The sequence below is a fragment of the Cynara cardunculus genome, assembly GCF_001531365.2.
Source record: "Cynara cardunculus var. scolymus isolate 2C chromosome LG 12, CcrdV1, whole genome shotgun sequence".
In the NCBI taxonomy this organism is placed as follows: domain Eukaryota; kingdom Viridiplantae; phylum Streptophyta; class Magnoliopsida; order Asterales; family Asteraceae; genus Cynara; species Cynara cardunculus.
Genome location: NC_037539.1, coordinates 30,786,360 through 30,804,727, shown reverse-complemented (window position 1 = coordinate 30,804,727; position 18,368 = coordinate 30,786,360). Strand labels below are relative to the sequence as shown.

The 18,368-nt window shown below is 37.3% G+C and overlaps 2 protein-coding genes across 4 annotated transcripts; one reads left to right on the top strand and one right to left on the bottom strand.

Moving 5' to 3' along the window:
• The first annotated feature begins 4,138 nt into the window (after window positions 1-4,138).
• LOC112522573 (probable alpha,alpha-trehalose-phosphate synthase [UDP-forming] 7) lies at window positions 4,139-8,123 on the top strand. 3 transcript variants are annotated; one of them, XM_025131780.1, is made up of 4 exons: window positions 4,139-4,247; window positions 4,569-6,641; window positions 6,723-6,996; window positions 7,094-7,528. In XM_025131780.1, exons 2-4 carry the CDS (start codon window positions 4,657-4,659, stop codon window positions 7,400-7,402), a joined length of 2,568 nt encoding a protein of 855 aa, XP_024987548.1. In that variant the 5' UTR covers window positions 4,139-4,247; window positions 4,569-4,656; the 3' UTR covers window positions 7,403-7,528. The 3 variants fall into 3 exon arrangements, with proteins under 3 accessions (XP_024987548.1, XP_024987550.1, XP_024987549.1); XM_025131782.1 differs by lacking the exon at window positions 4,139-4,247 and adding an exon at window positions 7,850-8,123 and having other exon boundaries at window positions 4,657-6,641; window positions 7,094-7,403; XM_025131781.1 differs by lacking the exon at window positions 4,139-4,247 and having other exon boundaries at window positions 4,657-6,641; window positions 7,094-7,810.
• A 6,987-nt stretch (window positions 8,124-15,110) lies between these two features.
• Window positions 15,111-16,505, bottom strand: LOC112523826. The gene has a single exon (XM_025133497.1). The coding sequence runs from the start codon at window positions 16,503-16,505 to the stop codon at window positions 15,111-15,113; it is 1,395 nt and encodes a 464-aa protein (XP_024989265.1).
• Window positions 16,506-18,368: the final 1,863 nt, after the last annotated feature.

The following is an 18,368-nucleotide window of genomic DNA, read 5'->3' as shown; positions in this document are numbered from 1 at the left end:
AGGTTGAGTTTATGTGACCAACTTATTTTTATAAGATCCGTGAGATCATATTTTTTACACTTGAACTTCACAGCAAAACATATGTGAAGATAAAAAATATCTGAACATTCACAGTGTTTTTGCTGTGAAGTTTCAAGTGTAAAAAAGTGATCTCACGAGACTCGTGAAAATAGTCTGGTCTCACAAGATTCTAAGTCTATAATCTATATGTGTTATATATATATATATATATGTGTGTGTGTGTGTGTGTGTGTGTATATATATATATATAGAGAGAGAGAGAGAGAGAGAGAGAGAGAAAAGTTTCTTTGCAAAACCGATTTTCAGCTGTGAACAGGAGAACAAAGGAGAGCACGACACGTGTCCCCGATATCGACATTCAATATTAATAATGAACGGGATTCAGTATGAATAATGAATGTGAAGTTTATGAATTATTCATGGTGAATAAGACACAATCATTATCCATGTTAAATTGATTTATTATTCATGATAAATAATACATATTCATGATGAATAATCCGTGGACGCATGAGACACATGTCGCGTGCTCCTTTGTTCCCGGTTCACAATCAAAACTCAGTTTTCATTTGAACTCGCCCCTATACACACACACACACACACACACACATATATATATATATATATGGTTGGGTTCCACTGAGAAGGAAAATTATGATGAAAAGCCTAAGAAGAGATCTCCACCCTTGAATCAATCATAATTGAATGTCAACATTAATGAGGTGCATCGAGATGCACCAGATCATTCACTTTCTAAAGTGCAATTCATGGGCGGACATGAGATTTAAAGTGATCAAGAGTTCATATCTCTTCTAACGCTTCTCATCATACATTTCCTTCTCACATGATCCTTCACATCTCTCTTTATATATATATATATATATATATATATATATATATATCGATAGAGTCCAATCAAATACAAACCATGAAGAGGTTAGAAACCAATTTCAATCGTCTATCTATTCTAACGAGTATCTGTTTTCATAAATATATTGATTGTTTCATAATATAAAACGTTAATCATCTTTTATAATACTTAAATCATAATAAATGAACTTTCATCATTTCCATAAACATTAATTTTATAGGTTGTAATACTTAGAAGATTTGCATTTGATTTGTCGTGTGTATATATATATATATATATATATATATATATATATATATATATTAACCACATAAAGGTTACAAAAGAATTAGCTTATTTTTAATTAAATATAAAAATTATAAATTATGCCTTTTATTGAAAAAAGAAAATACATAGAAATTAATAGGACACAGACATAAACATCATTTTCCAATTTAAATTCGTATCCGATTAGCTTTTTGACGATATAGACACCTTCTCACGTCTTATTTTCTATCATTTATTTATAAAATCAAATTGTTTAAAAAAAATATAATTTTTTGCATTTTTATATTTTAAAACCAGCTTCCAAAAGCCACTTCCTGAAATTAATAAAATATTTCTTCAAAATAAATTTAATTAACTAAAAAATAATGTCCAGAGAAGCAGTGTTTGAAGAGGGTGAGATGCATACATAAATAAAATGACGTCATTTTTTTATATCAAAACTTTTAATTTGCTCCCTTAACTTTCTCAAACTTGTTTACAAAAATATTAAAAACCAAGTTCTAAAAATGGAAAACTATTAGTTTAAAATACCAACATTAATATCATTTTAGAGCATCTTTAATAAATTCTTTATTTATTTTTTAATATATAATTAAAAAGTTAAAATGTTTAAAAATATTACATTCAATTTTCATCAGTTCTCTATTTTAAATATTTCAACATCAACTATATTATTAAAATATTTTATAAATTATCATTTTAATACATTTTTAAAAGAACATTTATTTATATAAATAAAAAAAACTAATAAACCAATCTCATTCGTGAGAAATATTAAAATAACATTTCTCTCTCCTTAGTAAATAATTTTAGAGAATTCTCTATATTTAGATTTTTCTCTAGATTTTTTAATTCTAAATAACAAGATAGGGACTCTATTTGAGCAATATATAAAACAAAAACTCTATTTTTCTCCGTTTCAATAGATTCTCTCTTCCATTTCAATCCTTTTGTTATGTGGTTCTGAAATATTTAAGGGCACCCCTCAAAGTTGAACGGGTGAACATTTCAAGACCTAAAAAAAAATTCTTTTTTGATTAATTGAGTGAGCGGTAGTACAAGATGCCCTCGAACCTTAGTAGAACCCCACCTGGCAAGGCACAAGAAAATGATGATATACATTAAAAACATGGGAAAATGCAAAAGATGGAAAATTTACACAAAGCAAATAAGGCGAAAGACACAATCCCTAGCGTAAAGTTGTCAACCCGCAACCCTTAACTTGTCCAATTCCTTTATGCCTAACTAAGCAGGTTATAGATTCTCATACCCCACCTCTGACCCTAGTCCTCTATCTCCAACACCTGTTAGAGGTCATGTTCTCAGAATGACTAAGGTCACCAAATTCCACCTCAATTGCTCATCCCATGTCCTTCTCCGCCTACCCTTCCTCTTCACCTTTCGATATAGGAGCTTACTACTTACATGCTTTTAGCAGTTATCCTCTCCACACTTGGCTATCCAGCGTTTATAGTGGGCACGATAAGCAACACTCTTTTTACTCTCCTTATTGCTGATGTCATCAATCTCTTACAAACGTGCCCAAACCAATACATTCTCATATCATTTAGTTGATTTTCATTGGGGTAACATTGAACTCGGCTTTGAAAACCTCATTCCGAATCCTGTCTAACATGGTCCTACCATAGGTCTATGTAATCATCCTTATTTCCACAACATTCTAACCCATAAAACATAGTTGATCGGTGACTACCCTATAATATTTTTCTTTCAATTTCAGCAGAACCTTATTGTAACGTAACACCCCAATGCCATCTTTCCTATAATTACCTGTAAGATCTTACATTGGTTGGGAAGAGAAGCAAATGATGCTTTATAAAGGACTTCATACCTTCTCTATCAGACAAGTTTTAAAACCATAAGTCCAAGTGTGTGAACAAAGAGGAGAATTTCCAATACGATTAGCCTGAGATGTTACACTATCCCACTTTTATGTGTTCGATTATGTCTTCCTCGACTTCTCCCTATTTTGGATTATGGAGCCTAGATACTTGAAGTCATGTCGAAGCTCCCTTTCAACTCTAATGTTGACTTCTACCCCCTCTTATAGGAGCTCTCCTCCCCTCGAAAGTGCATCATAAATATTCTATCTTAGAACGATTAACTAACAGACCTTGAATTTTCATAGTTGCCCTCCATTGTTCCAACCTTGCTTAGATCTCTACGCTTACATATACGTACACATTAGCCGTGTATCCGTATAATATAACAAGATGTACAGTTTTATTTTTTAATATAATTTCTTGTTAAAAAAGATAAAAAGGTTCATTTATTACTCTATAATATCAATATGAGCCAATATTTATCCTATATTTAAATGTGTTTATTTATTAATTTTATAATGTTTAAACTTAAAATTTCAAGATTTGTATATATATATACTGTAATAAAGGAATGATGATACGAGAAGTTAAACATTTTACGAGAAAACGAAAATTTTTAATGTCATTTATGATTACACTTTTTTGGGTGTGTTTAATCATGTATGATCAAACGTTTATGTGTCGACAATACAACATATACTTAATCATATATGATTAAACTTGTGTATCATACATGACTGCGTATAATCATATATAATATCAAATTTCTCTTTACTTTAACAAATTGTAAATTTTAATTTTGAGACATTTTGTGTAAATCAAATAAGTTATTTTTAGCAAATATTTATATTTAATTTAACATTAATATGGATTTGATATATAAACAAACATGAAATGGATATAATTTTGAAGATAGATGTAGATGAACACGTGAAGAGCAAGAGGCCTGACACGTCGCCCTGTCATAACAAGCGCGTGACGCAAAAATTCCAGTTGGCATCCCTACTTTCTTTGCTGGCCGACCTTATCCCCTTCCTTCATTTTATTTTCTTCAAAAAAATAAAATAAAATAAAATATATTTTTAAATAATCACCATACCCTCTTCTTCTAACAGCTTTACATTACATACACCACCACCCCCCCCTCCCTTCAAGATCCATCCATCCATCACAAAATATAGGATCAAACCCTAGATTTTCTTCTGACTCCACTTCAGTTTTTTCATTACAATCATTATCATCAGGTCAGTTCTTCTGATTGCTTTTTATAAAACACCTTTGTCAATTATTTATTTGTTTCTGTATTGTTCTTCGTCTAATCCTATGTGTTTGGGGTTTTAGATGGTTTGATGTATGTGTTTTTCTATTTACACAATTACGATCACTTTGTTCTCGAGTCTAATTGATGTATTCTTGACTGAACTGTGCTGATTTTGACTTGGATTTTGAGTTTGTTTTAGGTTTCTCATATATTTTTTGGATCTGTGTGTTTCTTTATAGTACAATTTTGTGTGTGAATTCCACCAAGTTGATTAATATGTGATACTCGTTTGCCCAATTTTCAGATCATTGACTAGTCAGATTCGGAATCGATCAAAATTTTGGGGTTTGGTCTTGTTTTGAAACGATTATTTGCGTCTGAAACAAACTAAAATGATTTCGAGATCGTATGCCAACTTGTTAGATCTAGCAAATGGGAATTTTCCTGCCATGGAAGAACCCAGAAGGAAGATGTTCTCCAGGACAATGACTGTCCCTGGGGTTTTATCAGAGCTTGATGACGATCAAGCTCGTAGTGTTTCGTCTGAAGCCCCTTCAACGGTTTTGGCTGATAGGTTAATCGTCGTTGCCAATCAATTACCCATTAAAGCTACTCGTAGAATTGATGATAAAGGAGAATCGTCATGGAATTTCTGCTGGGATGAGAATTCTCTGTATAAGCATATTAAGGATGGCCTGCCTGAAGAAATGGAGGTTATTTACGTAGGCTCACTGAGGGCTGACGTTGACCCTAGTGAACAAGATGAAGTTTCCCAGATACTGCTAGAGAGGTTCAAATGTGTACCTGCTTTTCTACCTGCAGCAGTTTTAGACAAGTATTACCATGGCTTCTGTAAGCAGCATTTGTGGCCCCTGTTCCATTACAGGTTACCGTTTTCAGCTACCCATGGTGGCCGGTTTGACCGATCTTTGTGGGAAGCTTATGTGGCTGCAAACAAGATTTTCTCTCAGAAGGTGATTGAGGTGATAAACCCTGATGACGATTATGTTTGGATTCACGATTATCATTTGATGGTGCTTCCGACCTTCTTGAGGAGACATTTTAATAGGCTGAGGATGGGGTTTTTCCTCCATAGCCCTTTCCCATCCTCAGAGATATACCGGACTTTGCCTGTACGAGAGGAGATCTTGAAGGCACTTCTAAATGCTGATCTCCTTGGGTTTCACACATTTGACTATGCTCGCCATTTTCTTTCTTGCTGTAGTAGGATGCTTGGTTTGGAGTACCAGTCGAAAAGGGGGTACATTGGGTTGGAATACTATGGGAGGACCATTGGCATAAAGATTATGCCAAGTGGGATCCACATGGGACAAATGGAGTCTGTGTTGAGGCAATCAGATAAACAATCGAGAGTCCGGGCGCTTGCACAGCAATTTGAAGGGAAAACGGTGCTACTTGGCGTCGATGATTTGGATATTTTTAAAGGTGTGAATCTTAAGGTTTTAGCAATGGAACAGATGCTCAAGTCACATCGTAGTTGGCTTGGACGTGCTGTCTTGGTGCAAATCTTGAATCCCGCTCGTGGCAAAGGGCGACAAGTGGAGGAGATAGAAGCGGAGATAAGAACAAGCTCTGAAAGAATCAACCAGGAGTTGGGAAGTCCGGGGTACACCCCTATAGTGCTTGTTGATACGCCACTTAGTTTAAGTGAAAAGGCTGCATATTATACCATCTCTGAGGCTGCTGTTGTCACAGCTATAAGGGACGGTATGAATCTTACTCCATACGAGTATGTCGTGTGCAGGCAAGGGATTTCAGGGACCGACATTTCAAATTCTCCCCAAAAGAGCATGCTAGTGGTCTCTGAATTTGTTGGGTGTTCACCTTCCTTAAGTGGTGCTATACGAGTCAACCCATGGAATGTGGATGCGACAGCAGAAGCAATGTATGAGGCTATTTCGACTCCAGAGGTTGAAAAACAGATGCGTCATGAGAAGCATTATAGATACGTCAGCAGCCATGACGTGGCTTATTGGTCGCGAAGCTTCTTCCAAGATTTGGAGAGGAATTGTGCTGACCATTTCCGGCGACGGTGTTGGGGCATAGGATTGAGCTTTGGATTTAGAGTTGTGGCCCTCGATCCTATGTTCAGGAAGTTGACCATGGATGCCATTATGGATGCTTACGGACGTGCTCAGAGTAGAGCCATCTTGTTGGATTATGATGGCACTGTCATGCCACAATCATCCATTGATACAAGTCCAAGTGAGGAGGTCATATCCATTATCAACAGACTCTGCAACGATCCTAAGAATATGGTGTTCGTCATCAGTGGACGAGGTAAAGAAAGTCTTGGCAAATGGTTTGCCCCATGTGAGAAACTAGGCCTTGCAGCCGAACATGGTTATTTTATGAGGTATAAATATCGTTTTAAACACACACATAACTAGCACACATATATTCTCTCACAAATACTAAAACAATCATGTGATACCAGGTGGCCGGCTGATAAAGAATGGGAGACATGTGCACAAAACACCAATTTTACATGGATGCAGATGGCTGAACCTGTTATGAGATTATATACAGAAGCCACTGATGGTTCTTACATTGAAAGGAAAGAAAGTGCATTGGTTTGGCACCATCAGGATGCTGATCCAAGTTTTGGCTCGGCTCAGGCTAAGGAAATGTTGGACCATCTTGAAAGCGTGCTTGCTAATGAACCTGTAGTCGTAAAAAGTGGTCAATACATTGTAGAAGTGAAACCACAGGTATTGCATACATGTTCTTGCTTGATTTGATGTATTTACATTCTAAAAAAGAAATCAAGAATCATATGGTCTGACTAAAGATTTGCCGCCATTGTAGGGTGTGACTAAAGGTTTAGTTGCAGAAAAGATCTTCTTATCGATGTTTAGGAACGAAAGACGGGCTGATTTTGTTCTTTGCGTTGGAGATGATAGAAGCGATGAAGACATGTTTGTGATGATTGGTGATGCAATAAAGGCGGGTGTAATCTTGAACAATAAATCGGTGTTTGCTTGCACAGTTGGACAGAAACCTAGCAAAGCTGAGTACTACTTGGATGACACAGTAGAAGTTATAAACATGCTTGAGAATCTTGGAGACGTATCAGATTCTGAAGAAGAAGATGATCCTGGAAGCTCTTCATCTTGAGGTTTTTCATTTCATTTCATTTCTCTGCTGTATTTCTTGTTGGGGTTGAAGCATTGAATTCAATCCCTCTAAAGATTGAAGGTGGAGTTTGTACATTCTGATCTTGATGGGAATCCAATCCAGAAAGCAAGCAGTAAAGAAAGAGGGGGGGGGGGGGGATTTTTTTTTGATTATTATGATCATTATTATATAGGAGGAGGTTACAGCTGAGTTTGTTTTGTTCTTTGTTTGTTGGAAACATGGAAGAACAGTGTTGGTACATTATGGACATAGGCAGGGAGGGAGGGCACCTTGCTGAAAATGATTGTTTTTCTTTGTTTCTGTCTGAAATGAACAGATTATGAACTCTGTTTGGCTATTTTCATGTAAATCTTGATAGAGTTTTATCTTGTTTCTTTATTGCATTCATTCATGCCCTCTGATTCCTTCCTTTCTTTTATTTGCCAGTTGAACTAGCTGTGTGCTGTTTTGGATGTGTTGAGTGGTGTAGTCTGCATATACTTTTCCCATGATCTGGGTTTGAAATGCAGGAAGACTAGAAACAAACAGGCTGCCAAGCCTTCAAAGAATTCAAGTGTTCAAGTTCTTTTGGAGAAAAGATGTATATAGTTGGGCAGCAGCCCATTTTGTTCTCCTGAGGAAGTGGATGTTAGAATTCATTCTTTACATCAAAATATTTGTACATGTAAATTTATGTTATGAATCATAATTGAAAATTGACAAAATCCTCGTTAAATTTATATTTGAATAAAATAAAATTTTTAATCGTTTGTAAACATATGTATGTAGTTGAAACATCAAAGTTATAGTGAGAAGTGTAAAAAAGTAATGTGAACTCCTGATCACTCTTTAATCTCACGTCCACCCATGAATTGATTGCGCTTTAAAAGAGAATTGATTTGGTGCACCTCATTACTGTTGACATTCAATTATGATTTATTCAATGATGGACATCTCTTTTTACACTTTTCATTCGAACTTAACCTTACATACTTATTTATATAAAGGTGGTTTCTTTTATAAATCCAACAATTATGTATATAAACGTGGTTTAATTTACAAACCCAATCATTAGTAAAGAGCAATCTAAAATTTTCAAAATCAACACACTTTAATGCCTCTTTTACAAATATATTTGGGGATTTATATCTAAATGATTAACAAAATTTGAATTTTTAGGGTTCTAGCAACCCAACCCAACCCACTTTAGTAAATGATTTAACTAGCCCTTAAAATGAAGTTGTGTGAAATGAAATCCAACCAATCGAGTTGCAATGCGATTGGACTAACTATCGTTATTTCAAGATAAATAATGCTTCAATTCATAATGTATCGATCGCTTTTGACTATAGTATACAATTACGGGTTTCCTATGATGTATTACTAATTGAATGATTTTTTTAATGAAATGATATTCCGGTACGTGCTCTTGCTAAATGTTATGAAATAATGCATCCAAGTATTTGAAAACATATGAAAAGATGTTTTGGTAAAAATCTACATCCGTGACCATCGAGGATATCGTCCACGAGCGAAACATCAACAATCAAGATTCACACGAGTAAGAACTTCTCTATCTATGATCGTGGTTATCTACTACCATAGGATTCTTGATCCTTGGTCGTAGGTATCTATCTACGACCGTGATCATCTATGACAAACTAAACTAAAGACGTTCATTACTTTATACTAACCATGACATCCGTTACCTTTGATATTTATTGCAGGTCTCAGATATTTATGATCAAGATTCACCTCATTAATTCATCAAGGTAACCGGCGACCAACTGTTAGTGACTCAATAAAAGGCAACCGTTATCTCCATAAAGTCCTTTAAATGATGACCACTGGAATAGTCAATCAGAGTACTTATAAAAAGACTGACAAGATTCGAGAAAAGGCATCTACACAATGAGATACTCGGGCGTTGGAATAATCTCGAAGCTATAAAGAGCAAATAACAAAAATAATCATTGTCTTATATTATTTTCCACGATCGACGTATTTCCTTACGTATAACGCTGTAATCGTTGTTATAAACGCTGACTGACGTCCATAGTCGGCGGTATCCCTTATTGTCCGTGGTTTTTCCCCTGCTAAAGGTTTTTCGCATCACCAGTCTTTATCTCTTTTCTTTATTATTTTGTTGTGTTTATTTCGAAGGATTTGATCTTTAATTGTAAAGGCTCCACAAGCTAACCTTAAATTATCTTGGGTCTAATTTTTGGCATAAACAGTCTGGTGCCCACCGTCCCAGTTAGAGATCTTCTTTGAAATAAATATCCACTACTAACAGTGTATTCTTTCTTGAGATCAAATTTGCAAGATGACGAGCAGCAGACTTAATCAAAACCAAATTGCTCAAGTCCAAGCCATTGGATGCTAGTAGACAACATACTGCCCAATTAAGTGAGCAAAATCAAAAAGCTAGCCAATGCGACAACGAAGTGCAAATTCAAATGTTGGTGCAACTCGACCATCCTCAATTAGACTTCTACCTTAAATTTCCACCAATATGCCACAATATATAGGGTTTCCTTTTCTTGATCCAACAACTGTAACATTGATATCCATGACTAGATTATCACTGCCACCACCTTATCCACCAAATTATGTCTTTCTCTCACCAATTCCAGTACTCATGTCGTCGATGCCTATAACACCCTAAAACAGAAAGTTAAGAGGTTAACTGGGCCGAAAATAAGAATAGCAAAATCTAGAGTCTTAACGAGAAAATCACCCAACAAAAGGGGGAAAGTGCACGTTTACAAAACAACTAGCAAGATGATAATTAATAACCTACTAATCTAAACAATACTATGTCTAGATTAAGGACGGATGTTTTGTATCAACTCCAACAAAACGCGCCAGATGAAAACCGCTACGCTTCCATTTCACCAAAAGCTTCAAGTACAAAGACTTTTACAAGACAACGCTCCCTTATCCCCTCGGAGCCCCTTCGCTAAAGGAACCTGATAAATAAGTTAATTCAAGAAAAAAGCGTTAGACTTTCGCCTAGTGAGTTCAAAACGCGGGCAAATAAATCAGTAAGCTACTCTGCATATAAGGTATATACAAATGCATGACGTGAATCTAAAACGATACAAGTGGACATGAAAGTTCTAATTTACTTAGGGTGGAGTCAAACATCCGAATGCGACGGGGGAGACCCGATTTACCGTTAACTATGACGGAACACAAAGTATGTCATAAATCAACGTTATAGAGCATCACTTACAGGATTAAAACCATCGACATTAACCCAATCGGTCATGTAGTTGGTTGTGATCTAAGCTCTTTGTCTCGGAAATTACACAATAATCACAATGCCTATTTCCGAGCGGGCGTGAGAAGGTGATTTGAAATTTACATAATGATCACAATGTCTAATTTCAACTTACACCAACCTTCACACAAAACGAATTTCGACTTATACCAACTTTCACACAAAAAGAATATAACGATCATACACACCTTAGGTTCATTATATTCCAAACGATACTTGACAGGATGTTTTTTTAGAGCAAAAAAAAAAAAAAAAAGGCATCAACACAATGACCACGGGTATTCTACCAAGTGATTAAACCCTTTATTCAAACTCAACCTAATATCATTTACAGAATGCATCTACTTCAACCTTTTGACTCAAACCTTTATTTCAACTAAGAGGGTAAATAAATGAATTTAGAGCATAAGATAAATAAAGTATTCATGTTTGTATATATAGCATAAGGTTCCATTTAAAGATTTAAGTTGAACTCACCTTGGAGGATTTTGGAGAAATCCCAAAAACCCCGAAATCAAAAGGTAGCGGAGGAAAGGTTTCAGAACAGGAGCTATAGGCGATCTCGATCAAGATCCAGACATGCCCCCGAAACAGCAGCTTGGCTGCCTTTCCTCGGACCAACAGTTAGTTGCGTTCCCAAAACAGCGAGCTTGCTACTTCGATTTGCTGCTTAAAACAGTAGCTGCGCGTAACAGACAGCGGTCTACTGCCTTGTTTGCGAATGCAGCATGATCAAACAGCAACTTACTGTTTGCTGTTTCTTCTCGTTCGCTGTCGATCAAACAGCACCTGCTGTTGCTGTTTCTTCTCTACTCTTGATCAGGCTTACGAACTTGCACCCAAATCAGCACCTTACTAAGACCCAAGACTGTAGTCTCGCTACCTTGGTTTCTGATCAAACAACGACTGCTGCTGCTTCTAACTTCAATCAATCAACAGTTGCGGTCTTCTCCTCCCAAACCAAGCAGCTACGACTGCTAATTTTCTGCTTCCAAACAGCAGCTACGGCTGCTGTTTCTGCCTCCAACAAACAGCCACCGCTTGCTGTTTCTACTTCAAAACAGGCAGTCTCGGGCTGCTGTTTTAAGGTCTGCAACCAGTAGCTATCGGCTGCTGTTTAAGGTTGCTGCTTATGGTTGCTGTTTCTTCTTCCGCCAAGCAGGCTCGGTTGATTTTTGGCGTACACTGCAGGCGGAGAAGCAGTCCACTGCGACTGTTGTTTGGCGAAGAAATCAGCAACAGCTCATGAACGACTGCTGTTGGAGTACACCGCAAGCAGAGAAGCAGTCGGAAATCGGCTGGAGGTTGAATCAATGGGTTCCGGTGCCGCCGGTTCTTCCAAAGATCAAAAAAATCAAAAGGAACTTGCTACCCACCAATCTCACTCGAACTGCAGCTGCTGCCCCTCTCTAAACCTTTCTTGAGCTTTCTTATCTTTTTCTTCAATCTTGGGGACACCATCTCCCAAGTGCAGATTTATCTCAGAGTTATTTCCTCCCCCTTTCTACCAAGTGATACAATAGGTAAAAACCCAAGGTCTAGAGGGAAAAATCTTCTAAGGTAAAGGAGAAGTCTAATGGTTACTTTAAAGAAAAAAACTTTTTACAATAACTCATTCAAGTCGAAAATATTAAATAAAAAAAAGAAAAACTTCCCTTAACCCCTCCCCTTATTCAAAAAAATAACAGGGCCAAGACTAATATTACATATATATATATATTTGAATAATATGGTATAGATAATGCTTACCAAGTAACGAGACGGAAAAAGAAAATTTATAGGTGTTACAATCCTCCTCACCTAAGATTAAATTTCGTCCTCGAAATTTCTCTTTTGATCAAGCGAAAAGATGAGGGTAGCGCCTCTTCAAGTCCTCTTCTGCTTCCCAAGTTACGTTTGACCCTCGGTGATGCTTCCACTGAACTTTAACCATGACAATTTTCTTGTGCCTCAAAATTTTGGTTTTTCTTTCCAAGATGGCTTCCGGTTCTTCAATACATCGATTGTCCTTATCCACATGAATTTCCGAAAGTGGTATCACACTTTCTTCTTCTGCCAAGCACTTACGTAGGTAACACACATGGAATGTGTCGTGGATTCCGGCCATCTCAGGTGGTAATTCTAATTTGTAGGCTTGAAGTCCTACCCTAGTCAGGACTTTAAACGGTCCAAGGAAACGGGGACTTAGTTTCCCAACGCTTTACGAAACGGATAATGCCTTTCCAAGGGACACCTTTAGCATTACACGGTTTCCCACTTGGAATTCCATAGGTCGGCTCCTCTTTTCTTCTTAACTCTTTTGTCGATCTTGAGCCGCCTTTAAGCGTTCCCGAATACACTTCACCTTATCGGCCATTTCCTGAACAATCTCGGGGCTAGCAAACTGTTTCTCACCCGCTTCTAGCCAACACACTGGAGTTCTACATTTTCGTCCGTACAGCGCCTCAAAAGATGCCATTCCTATGCTGGAATGGTAACTATTGTTATAGGCGAACTCCACCAGGGGTAGGTGAGAATCTCAATTCCCGCCAAAATCGATAACACATGACCTAAGCATGTCTTCAAGGGTTTGAATGGTTCGCTCGCTTTGACCATCGGTTTGAGGATGGTAAGCTATGCTCAACTTCACCCTCGTTTCCAATTCTTTCTGTAATCCGCTCAAGAAATAGGAGGTGAATCGGCTATCTCGATCCGATACTATTGACAACGGTAAACCGTGTCTTGGGACTACTTCGTCAATGTATAACTTGGCTAGCTTCTCTATGGGCAACGTTTATTGCATTGCTAGGAAGTGAGCGCTCTTTGTCAGCCGATCAACCACAACCCAAATCGTGTCATGGCTTCTTAAGGTCTTCGGCAGTTTGGTCACGAAATCCATCGTAATATGTTCCCACTTCCACTCTGGAATCTCCAAGGATTGGAGGCTACCATAAGGTCGTTGGTGCTTTGCCTTCACTTGCAAACATGTCACACACTTCTCTACGTAACGAGCCACATCCAACTTCATAACAGACCACCAATATGTCAATTTTAAATCCCGATACATCTTGGTGCTACCCGGGTGAATGGAGTATTTAGACTTGTGCGCATCTTCTAGCAACAACTCACGACTTCCCCCGACCTTGGGTACCCATATACGTCCTTGAAACAACTTCAAGCCACGACCATCCTCCGTAAGAAACATGTGTTATTTCATCATAACTTCTCTCTTGAGGTTCTCTTCCAAAAGTGCTTCAGCTTGTGCCACTTTGATCTGATCGATCAGACTGGACATTACATCAATCCTGGTAAGCACGACTTTCGTCCCACTACCGTACTCCTTTCGGCTCAAAGCATCCGCCACTACATTCGCCTTACCCGGGTGGTATAGTAGTTCACAATCGTAATCTTTGAGTAGTTCGAGCCAACGTCGTTGTCTTATGTTTAGTTCTTTTTGATCAAAAATATACTTCAAACTTTTGTGATCAATGAAAAACGTGCACTTTGTACCATAGAGGTAATGCCGCCAAAGCTTTAAGGCAAACACCACTGCTGCTAGCTCCAAATCGTGGGTGAGGTAATTCTTCTCGTGGTTCTTGAGTTGCCGCGATGCGTATGCTATCACCTTTCCTCTCTGCATTAAAACGCAACCCAATCCCATTATCGATGCGTCGCTGAAGACTACAAAATCTTCATATCCTATTGGCAAGGAAAGAATCGGGGCTTCACATAGCTTCCTATGGAGAGTTCTAAAAACATTTTCTTGCTTCTCTGTCCAGATAAACTTCACATTCTTCTTAGTTAACGTCGTTAAAGAAGAAGCAACCTTGGAGAAGTCTTGGATAAATCTTCTGTAATAACCCGCCAGCCCCAAGAAGCTTCGAATCTCTGACGGGTTCTTTGGCGGTTCCCAATTCATTATTTCCTCGATCTTGGATGAGTCCACCTTCACTCCGTCTCGAGTGACAACGTGACCCAAGAATTGGACCTCTTTTAACCAAAAGTCGCACTTGGAAAATTTTGCATACAATTTCTCTTTTCTTAACACTTCGAGAACCTCTCGAAGATGTTGTTCATGATCCGACTCGTCCTTGGAATAGATGAGTACGTCGTCAATGAACACTATCACTGACTTATCAAGAAATGGCCGGCACACTTGGTTCATCAAGTCCATGAATACCGCCGGTGCATTCGTCAGACCGAAAGGCATGACCAAGAATTCATAGTGCCCGTAACGAGTTCTAAAAGCAGTCTTCGTCACATCATCTTCCTTCACTCGCACCTGGTGATACCCCGAACGAAGGTCAATATTTGAGAAGCAACTTGCTCCCTGAAGTTGGTCAAAAAGGTCGTCTATCCTATGAAGAGAATATCTGTTCTTCACAGTCGCTTTATTGAGTTCTCTGTAATCAATACACATTCTCATGGTGTCGTCCTTCTTCTTTACAAATAAGACTGGAGCTCCCCATGGTGACGAACTCGGTCTAATAAATCCTTTCTCAAGAAGATCTTGCAACGAGACATCAACTCTTGCATCTCGGATGGCGCCAAACGGTAAGGGGCTCTAGCAATTGGAGCTGTTCCCGGGATAAGGTCGATTTGGAATTCCACTTGCCTAATGGGTGGTAAACTGGGTAAGTCCTCAGGAAATACGTCGAGAAATTCATTAACCACATTCACATCTTCGATTCTTCTTTCCTCAAGTTTGGTATCTAACACGAATGCAATAAATGAGGAGCATCCCTTAGCTAGACACTTACGCGCCTTTGCCGTGGATAGGAGTACTACATTCCCTTTTCTTCCTTCTCCGTAAATTAGCACTGTGTCCCCGTCCGGTAAAGAGATTCGTATCACCTTTTTAGAGCATAATATCTCCGCTTGGTTCTCCACCAGCCAGTCCATCCCAATTATGACATCGAATCCGCCTATAGCCATGGGTATGAGATCTACTCGAAATTCCTTCCCTTCAATTCCCAACACGCAATCTCTAACAATCTCACACACCAAAACTTGACTACCATTTGCTATCTCTATGATCAAAGCATCTTCTAGGGTAGTAGGGGGCGTGTGCAAGTGTTGATGGAATGTAGTGGACACAAAGGAACATGTAGCACCTGAATCAAAAAGTACGTGCGCAGGTACGGAGTTAATAAGGAACGTACCTGACACTACATCCGTTGATGCCTTAGCTTCTTCTATTGACATCTGAAAGGCTCGACCGGTCGCTTTTGTGGTGCTCTCCTTCCTTCCTTGACTCCCTCCTGCTTTCAACTTTTGGCAATCGTTCTTGAAGTGACCCGACTCTCCGCACCCGAAACAAATGGGTCCCTTGATTGGACAATCATTTCGCGTGTGGCCTGCCTTTCCGCACTTAAAGCATTTCACGGGGATAGGGTTGGTAATGCACGGGCCGTGATGTCTGCTGCGGCACTTGGGACACCACCTAGTTTCATTTCTAGGATAAGTTTCGCGATTATTGCCGTTGGGGTGGCTTGGCCTCTTGGAATGTGCATGATGGCCTTCCCACTTCCTCTTCTCACTACTTGTCGCTTTCTCTTCTTTCCCTTTAGCATAGACTGATTTCATGACTTTTGCCTCTTCGATCGTCTCCCTAAGAGTGGAGGCTATGGAGTTCCTGACCATCATCATCATGTCAGCAGGCAACCCTTTAAGGTAGGCTTTCATTCTTTCCTTCTCTGTTGGGGCCACGTGCCCCACTAAATTTAACTTTTCCATAAAGAGTCGAGTGTAGTCTCTCATCGACAAATTTTCTTTCTTTAAGGTTCGGAACTCTTCTTCAATACGGTCCATCTCTTGCTTATTGCAATATTCTTCCATCACTTTCTCTCTGAACGTGGGCCCAACTCATCTTGGCCAAATCTGTGACTTCCATGGTTGAGATGGCAATATTCCACCAGGTGAGGGCTGCACCCCTTAGCATTTGAGAGCCAAACTTCACTTTCTGCCCCTCATCGCAGTCACAAGCCCGAAAGACTTATTCAATCTCTCGTAGCCAATTCATTCACGCCACAGGATCATCTGACCCCACAAATTTCGATGGTTTGCAACATAGAAAGGTCTTGTAGGAGCAAACTCTACCCATTTGCCTTGCCTCAATCGTCACTAACTCCTGGGTTGGTATTCCATTTCCGGTACCCCCAGATCCTCCAATAGTTATATTCTCGGAAACTGTCTCATGTTTACGGTGGTTAGCATCTCTATCCTCCAACAACTTCATAAAGATCTCTTGTTGTTGGGCCATAGTTTTACGTAGTTTAAAAATATATTTTTTTTTAACTTTCTACCATAGTTTTTCCTAGTAATTTTCTGACTGTGTTCCCACCAACGAAAAGAATATGTCGAAATCAACAAAAAAGGTCTTGAAATCAATCAAAAAATCTGAAAAAATCTCTCAAAATCAACAGAAAAACTTCAAAAATCCCTTGAAATGGTGGAAATTAGAGTAAAAACATATCGAATGATCTTGCAGACCTTTAAACTACCTTAAAGGTGTCCCCACTAGACAAAAATCTTAGATCCGCCACTCATTGTGGATATCATTTCTTAATAAGAAATTGGTTTGTGGTAATTGATAATTTCACATAACATAAGAAATTGTAGTATATAATTTGATTTCTTAACCATCCACTACAATACAAATTTCTAATATGTCATGTCGATGTTAGAAATTATCTAAAAATAACCCTCTCCTATGATGATTTTAACCAATTTCTTAAATGAAACTTCATCATAAAAAATTGCATTTTAAACAAATGACAACAAAAATACAATTAAATATTTTTACTATAACTTAACGCCAAATAATTTATTGAACTAAATAATTATTATAATGTAAAATAAATAAATTAATAAAAATGTTATATTTTAATTTTTAATTTTTTTATTCAATAAATAAATGATTATATTTATGCTTTAAATTCTTTTTAAAGTAATTTATAATATTTCGAATTATTTCTATTTTATTTATTAATAAAAACAAAAAACTATATTAATTGAGGTAAAACTGTGTAATATTTTTTTGGGAAAATTGCACTAAAATGGAACCAACTTTCACCTGATTCTTCTTTTGGGAACCAACTTGCACCTGATTCCTATTTTGGGGAACCAACTTGCAAAATAATTATAGAAAAATAACTAAAATTCGTTATTTTTCACAAATTAATGCAATAAAATCTATTTTTCATTTCAAATCTCGTTTTTTTTAAATTCAGATATCAAATTGAAGATTTAAAAAAAAAAATCCAAATTACCACAATAAAAATTGTTTTTTACTAATGCAATAAAAAATAATTTTAATAGAAAAAAATTAATTGATGCAACAAAAAATAAATATTAAATATCACATTCAAGATTTTTATATCTAACCAATCCGTATCAATATTAAAGTTTAAATCAAATTTGGCAAATCAAACCAAAAATTTGATAGAGACCCTTAAATTACTTGTTACCTGTTCAACAGATCAACCAGACCCTTAAATAAACAAAAAGTTTGATAGAGACCCCTAAATGACGATTTTGAAAGTTGGTTCCTCAAAATAGGAATTAGGTGAAAGTTGGTTCCATTTTGGTGCAATTTTCTCTATTTTTTTTGTATATTAATAATATTTTTCATTTTTAATATTCGTTATATTAATGTTAAAATTTTAATTTAATAAATAAAAAAGTATATGTAACATCCCA

What these genes read in the sequence shown, in the direction of transcription:
- LOC112523826 (XM_025133497.1), bottom strand. Translation starts at nt 16,505, where the DNA reads ATGGAAGAATATTGCAATAAGCAAGAGATGGACCGTATTGAAGAAGAG.
- LOC112522573 (XM_025131782.1), top strand. Translation starts at nt 4,657, where the DNA reads ATGATTTCGAGATCGTATGCCAACTTGTTAGATCTAGCAAATGGGAAT. An exon ending in GAACATGGTTATTTTATGAG is followed by an intron (nt 6,642 to 6,722) that starts GTATAAATATCG and finishes ATGTGATACCAG; the next exon opens with GTGGCCGGCTGATAAAGAAT. An exon ending in TTGTAGAAGTGAAACCACAG is followed by an intron (nt 6,997 to 7,093) that starts GTATTGCATACA and finishes CCGCCATTGTAG; the next exon opens with GGTGTGACTAAAGGTTTAGT.